Consider the following 6460-nt stretch of genomic DNA (forward strand, 5'->3'; position numbering starts at 1 on the left):
GGGGGCCAGTTGGGCCGGCTCAGCCTCATGGTTTTATTGGGGGCCAGTTGGGCTGGCTCAGCCTCATGGTTTTGGGGGCAGAACTGCTCAGGAGTTGCGGTGCATCTGTGTGGGCCTCAGTTCTTTGCCTTGTTTTGCCCTATTAATTGCTCCAGGGCAAAGATGACCCTCCCATGTCCCCTGCAGCTGGGCTGCCAGCTGGTGAGGGCAGCTCTGTGCCTTCACCCTGAGCAGTAAGTAGTTTGTCTGCCGGCCGTTTCCCAAGAGCTTCCTGGGGGCCGAGCCAGGCCAGCTGCCAGCCTACTCTGGACCTTCGAGTCATGCCCGAGGTGGGTTCACTCAATTCTGAGTGTCTGTCCTGAGGCTCAGAGGCAGGACTCAGTGGATGACCTGACCCCTGTGCATCCATTGCCCGCACTGGGCCAGGCCTTCCCAAGGCGCCTTAGTCACCCAAGGTTTTGCCAGCCCCTCCCCTGGGCTAAGGATGGTGCTGGGAGCGCTGCCCTCCTGGCACTCACAGGCTAGCCCAGGAACAGACAGGCAGCAAAGATTGTGGGCTAGGTGATACAGAAAGTCTCTTTCCACAGGTCAGGGAAAGGGGCCAGGCCAGGGAAAGTGGCCTCTCCGAGTGAGCTAGACCTGAAGGAAGTGGGAGAGCTGGCACAGGGAGGGGAAGACCAGCCAGTCCTGGGAGTAGCAGGGACCAGGATCCCTTTTCTCACTCTTCTGTGGGGGTCTGGCACTGATTTCCAGGATGGCTGTAACCCTTGGGACTCCATCCAGAGCCTCACTTGTGGCTGAAACGCCCCTGGGTGGGAACATCCGTGCCACCCCTTCCCTAGGGCAGCACCCTGAGGGCAGGGCATTCTTGAGGAGCTTGGGGTCCTCGGGTCGGTCAGATGCCCTCTGCTCTGTGGGTTGTCTGTTCCTCCTTTGCCCCCATCCTTGCACCCACACTGCTGAGGCACCTCTGTTCGCCAGCACCCGACAGACGTGGACTACAGGGTCATGGCCACCTTCACTGAGTTCTACACCACCCTGCTGGGCTTTGTCAACTTTCGCCTCTACCAGTCGCTCAACCTCCACTACCCGCCGAAGGTAGGACCCCAGCCCAGTGCCTTCTGCTCGAAGTGCAGGGCCACAGCCCTTCTCTGTCCACACGGAGGCGAGGGGCTGTGGCTGTCCTCTGCTCCCTGACCTTCCCCTTGCCTGCTAGCTCGAGGGACAGCCCCAAGCAGATGTGAAGGCCAGTGAGGACACCTACGCGCTGGACTCTGAGAGCTCTATGGAGGTGAGAAAGGCTCCAGGAGCGTCAGCCTGCCCTTGGAACCCACACCCGCTGATGTGCAGGACTGTCACTGCTGCCCCTCCCCAACCTGGCCACATGCCCGCACAAGGTCCCCCACAGCAAGCAGCTGCCCTGCAGTCCCCTTCTCTCCTGTAGAAACTGGCGGCCCTCAGTGCCAGCCTGGCTCGCGTGGTGGTACCTGCCATGGAAGAGGAGGCCGAGGTGGATGAGTTTCCTGCCGATGGGGTGAGCACTGCACTGCCTTCTGGTAGGGGAGCTGGGATGAGTCATACGTTGGGGGTTTCCAGCTTAGGGACATTTGCATTCTATAATCAGGTGTTTGACATTCAAAGCAACTGAGCAGAATGGACTGAATTGTCATGAGAGTTTACACAGGAGGCAGCAGAGCTCGGGAGTGGGGCCTTGGGGTTTCCTTTCAAGGCAGGATCCGGGATCTAGAAGGAAGCTGGAGTGGGCGTTACCTCCAGCCCTGGCCCTGCTGTCGGGGCGGGGCAGCCCTGGTGGTACGAAGCCCGGTGCCTTTCTCAACAGGAGATGTCGGCGCAAGAGGAAGACCGCAGGAAGGAGCTGGAGGTGCAGGAGAAGCACAAGAAGCTTTTTGAGGGCCTGAAGTTCTTCCTGAACCGAGAGGTGCCCCGTGAGGCCCTGGCCTTTGTCATCAGGTAGGGAGGCTCAAGGGACTCCTGACAGCATTGGTTCGGCCATGCTCTGGTCTGGGTCCTGCCCTGGTGCCCACTGGTAACATTGGAATGGCATCAGCTTCTTCTTATGAAACAGTGTGTGGAAAGTGCTTGGCACTGCACTGAGCATGTAGGAAGCACTCAGCAGAGGGAGGGACTGCCATCATTTTATCACCAGCTTAGCACAGAAGGATGGGCAGTGAGAGATCTCTGCTGAGCGAGGACTGGAGGGTCCTGGGATGAGGAGAGGCAACTGTGTCGTAAGAGGCTGAGTTCGTGTGCTGGGTGGCCAGCAGGTTCCAGAGAGCCGAGTCCCAGGACAGGCAGCTCACGTCTTCGTATCCACGTGGCTTTCCCTGTCCCTGCAGGAGCTTTGGGGGGGAAGTGTCCTGGGACAAGTCTTTGTGCATCGGGGCCACCTACGACGTCACGGACTCCCGCATCACCCACCAGATTGTCGACCGGCCTGGGCAGCAGACCTCTGTCATAGGCAGGTAGGCCCCCAAGCTCCTCGTTTGGATTTCTGGGTGTCCGTCTCAAGGGCTCCGCGATGCAGTGGGACCTTGGGTGCTCTCCGTGACTCATTTTTGCCTGCCACTCTGCACCAGGTGCTACGTGCAGCCCCAGTGGGTGTTTGACTCGGTGAACGCTAGGCTCCTCCTCCCTGTGGCAGAGTACTTCCCTGGGGTGCAGCTGCCCCCACACCTTTCACCCTTTGTGACCGAGAAGGAAGGAGATTACGTCCCACCTGAGAAGCTGAAGCTGCTGGCTCTGCAGCGGGGAGAGGACCCAGGTGAGTAGGACCGGACTGGGCTGGCCTTGGTCCCAGGGCCCAAGCTGGCTGTTTGCCATGGCCACCAAGGTGGAAAGCTTCAGGAAGCAGGCAGTAGGAGCTGAAAGCCCTTAGAAGCCACCTGTGGAGGAAGGCTTAGGAGAAGGGACACCTGCCTCCTGCAGTCAGGTGTTACTTGACATTCAGGATAACTCAGCAGAAGAACATGCTGAGTTGTCATCAGAGTTCACATTGGATGCAACAGACCTCAAGACTGGGGGCCTTGGAATTTCCTCTGATGGCAGCTAGGCTATGGGGAGGTGCCAGAGAGGACCGCAGTTGGGACAGCCCTGAACTGCCCATGGCTGAAGATGGCAGGGTCAGAGAGGATGGGGCCTGGGCCTGTTGTCACCCTGCCAGGGAGACTGCAGGTTCCCAGGGCATTCAGAGGTCATCGGCTGTCCCTAGGAAACCTGAATGAGTCGGAAGAAGACGAGGAAGAGGACAGTGACAACGAAGGTGATGGCGATGACGGGGGAGAAAATGAGGAAGAGGAGGAAGATGCAGAGGCTGCTTCAGAAAAGGAGGAGGAGGCCCGGTTGGCAGCTCTGGAGGAGCAGAGGCTGGAGGGGAAGGTAGGGTGCGCTGCCGGGGGGCTCAGCCTGGAAAGCAGCCCACTTGGTGTCTGTCCTGGCCCAGAGGGGCAGGAGCCGGAGGACTGTTGAGGTCAGGGGGACCTGCCCTCCCAAGCACCCTCCTTGTGTCCCCAGAAGCCCAGGGTGATGGCAGGCACCTTGAAGCTGGAGGATAAGCAGCGGCTGGCCCAGGAGGAAGAGAGCGAGGCCAAGCGCCTGGCCATCATGATGATGAAGAAGCGGGAGAAGTACCTGTACCAGAAGATCATGTTTGGCAAGAGGCGAAAAATCCGAGAGGTGAGTTCCTGCCACCTGCCTGAGGCCTAGGTGTGGCCACCGGACCCAGCTGCACAGGTGAACTTAGGCAGCCTGGGGCTCTCCTAGCCTTTTCCTGAGGTTGCCTGCCTGGCCCAGCCCCGCTTCGGGCCCCTGACCCAGGCCAGCGCGGGTGTCCTGGTACTGCCAGCTCCGCGCAGGCTATCTTTAGGGCTCTGTCCCACCGAGCATCCTGCTTCGCGAGTCTGCTGAGCTCTGCCAACAGGGCCTTCCCGGTGGACTCAGGGACTATGAGGGGGGCTTTTGTTAAGCTTCTCTCTCTTTTGTTTTTTCTTGTTCATAAAGCCATTTATGCTAATTAAAAATACAAACTCCTGCACCCCAGAACCCTGTGAGGAGTGATGCAGAGTGGCTCACAACCCTGCCCTTGGAGTTGAGCAGCCTGTAGTTACAGCCGCCTGTAATTAGCTACAGCCTCCAGGTTTCTCTTGTGCACGTAATGACCCATGTTTGGGAGGTCGTGCTGGAGACTGTTTTGAGATATAATTTGTTTTTTGAGAAAGAGTCTTCCTTTGTCATCCAGGCTGCAGTGCAGTGTTGCAGTCTCTGCTCACTGCAACGTCTGCCTCTCGGGTTCAAGCAATTCTCCTGCCTTAGCCTCCCAAGTAGCTGGGATTACAGGTGTGTGCCGCCCACCTGGCTGACTTCTGTATTTTTAGTAGAGACGGGCTTTCACCATCTTGGCCAGGCTGGTCTCGGACTCCTGACCTCAAGTGATCCACCCACCTCGGCCTTCTAAAGTGTTGGGCTTAGAGGCGTGAGCCACCATACCGGGCCTGAGGTGTAGTTTTCATTTAACCGTAATATGGACTTCTCATCCAATACCGAGCCTGTCCCCTGTGATGGGATTAGATTGTTCTCCAGTTTTAGTCATTTTCAGATAACATCCCGAGCACATTCCTGCCCACCTCTGAATGATTCTGCAGGCTAAATTCATAGAAGCATAATTGCTGCAGTTTTGAAATAGTTATTGTCAAATGGGGCTGGGCATGGTGGCTCACGCCTGAAATCCCAGCACTTTGGGATACTAAGACAGGAGGATCACTTGAGGCCAGGACTTCAAGACTAGCCTTGGCAACATATTGAGACCATGTCTCTACCAAAAAAAAAAAAAAAAAAAAAAGGCTAGGCATGGTGGTGCGCACCTGTAGTCAATCCCAACTACTCTAGAGGCTGAAGTGGGAGGAGGGTTTGAGCCCAGTAGTTTGAGGCTGCAGAGAGCTAATGATCGTGCCTCTGTGCTCCAGCCTGGGCAACAGAGGAAGACCCTGTCTCTTTAAAAAAATTAAAACGATGTCAGATGACCCCAGAAAGAAGGTTCTTCCTGTTGTGCCCCTTTCCACTAGCTCCTGCTGAAGGTTCCAGTGGCGTCTGGCTTTCCCAGGTGGAGTAGGGAAATGGGACAGTTGCCAAGGCTCCTTTCAGCTCTGGGAGTTTAGGATTCTCTTGTCTTGAGATTCGTGGGCCCATGAAATAATGTCCAGGCAAGGCTAGGGCATGTTTTCTCACCGTGAAGTGGGTCCAGTAGATCTTTTTCCTATGGGAATTTGCCTGTGACCTTTTCTGGAAGCTCTGCTTTTAAGGGATAGCCTTGAGTTCGGTGCCCCCAACCCTCCCCTCCACACACCTCAGGCTGACCTTCGCCTTCCCCCTCACAGGCCAACAAGCTAGCGGAGAAGCGGAAAGCCCACGATGAGGCGGTGAAGTCTGAGAAGAAGGCCAAGAAGGCAAGGCCAGAGTGAGCGCTGGAGGCCCCTCAGGGCTGAGGCCAGCTCCTGGCAGCTGAGCGTGGCAGAGGCAGGCCAGAGGACCGAAGTGTGATGGACCAGAGTCACTTCTCCTTTCTCCAGCCAGCCCTGATCCCTCATGCTCTCTGGCTGGGCCAATGGGCAGCCCTGGCCCTCCCTTGGATGGAGCTGCCCTGCTGGTGCCTGAGCAGAGAAGAGACCTCTGTGCCCAGCCTGATTCTGTGCTCCCAGGAGCCAGTGACATGAGGTGCAGGGGCCCACCCAGCCCCTTACCTGCTGCCCCTGTTCATCCTGGCCTTCCACAGCGCCCCCCCGCACAGTTGGACCCATGATTCTCAGGGTGCTGTGATGGGGTGAGGGCGGGGGGAGCATTTGTTATTAAATGACTGGACGTTTGTGCCAATTGTATTCTGTGTCCATGAGCCTTTCTGGGGTTGGAGGAGGCCCTCCTAGCACTCTGTGCTGCATGCTGGGCCAACCTGGGTATTTACCAAGATGGACCTCGGCACGGCTCAGAGCTCTCTGGATGTCTAAGGACCCCTCCAGGTCCAGGGGATCCCAAAGGTAGGCGCAGAGGTTCTGGGCCTGGGCTCCGCAGCCTGTCTGACCTTGGTTCACATTCTAGCCCAGGCACTTTTCCTCTGCACCTGCATCCTCACATGTCAGTTCCCGGTAGAAATTCTGGTCTTTGAGCCGGGCTCAGTGGCTCACACCTGTAATCTCAACACTTTGGGAGGCGGAGGTGGGTGGATCACCTGAGGTCTGGCGTTCTATACCAGCCTGGCCAACATTGTGAAACCCCGTCTCTACTAAAAATAAAATTGGCCAGGTGTGGTGGTGCATGCCTGTAATCCCAGCTACTTGAGAGGCTGAGGCAGAACTGCTTGAACCCGGGAGGCGGAGATTGCCTTGAGCTGAGCAATTGTACTCCAGCCTGGGCAACAAGAGCAACTCAAAAAAAAAAAAAAAAAAATTCTGGT

General features: G+C 57.1%; 1 protein-coding gene across 3 annotated transcripts in view; it reads left to right on the forward strand.

Annotated features, from left to right (window-relative positions):
- Nucleotides 1-5888, forward strand: part of PES1 (pescadillo ribosomal biogenesis factor 1) — a 20867-nt gene extending 14979 nt beyond the window's left edge. For 2 of the 3 annotated variants that reach the window (XM_037728200.1, XM_017499588.2), the window contains 9 exons: nucleotides 982-1098; nucleotides 1217-1291; nucleotides 1445-1534; nucleotides 1841-1971; nucleotides 2358-2483; nucleotides 2598-2782; nucleotides 3230-3396; nucleotides 3532-3693; nucleotides 5391-5888. In XM_037728200.1, the coding sequence (XP_037584128.1) occupies nucleotides 982-1098; nucleotides 1217-1291; nucleotides 1445-1534; nucleotides 1841-1971; nucleotides 2358-2483; nucleotides 2598-2782; nucleotides 3230-3396; nucleotides 3532-3693; nucleotides 5391-5474 (1137 nt within the window). In that variant the 3' untranslated portion in view covers nucleotides 5475-5888. The remainder of the gene's footprint in view (nucleotides 1-981; nucleotides 1099-1216; nucleotides 1292-1444; nucleotides 1535-1840; nucleotides 1972-2357; nucleotides 2484-2597; nucleotides 2783-3229; nucleotides 3397-3531; nucleotides 3694-5390) is intronic. The other variant, XM_037728201.1, reaches the window with a different exon arrangement.
- Nucleotides 5889-6460: the final 572 nt, after the last annotated feature.

This window comes from Cebus imitator, unplaced genomic scaffold, assembly GCF_001604975.1.
Source record: "Cebus imitator isolate Cc_AM_T3 unplaced genomic scaffold, Cebus_imitator-1.0 Scaffold258, whole genome shotgun sequence".
In the NCBI taxonomy this organism is placed as follows: Eukaryota; Metazoa; Chordata; class Mammalia; order Primates; family Cebidae; genus Cebus; species Cebus imitator.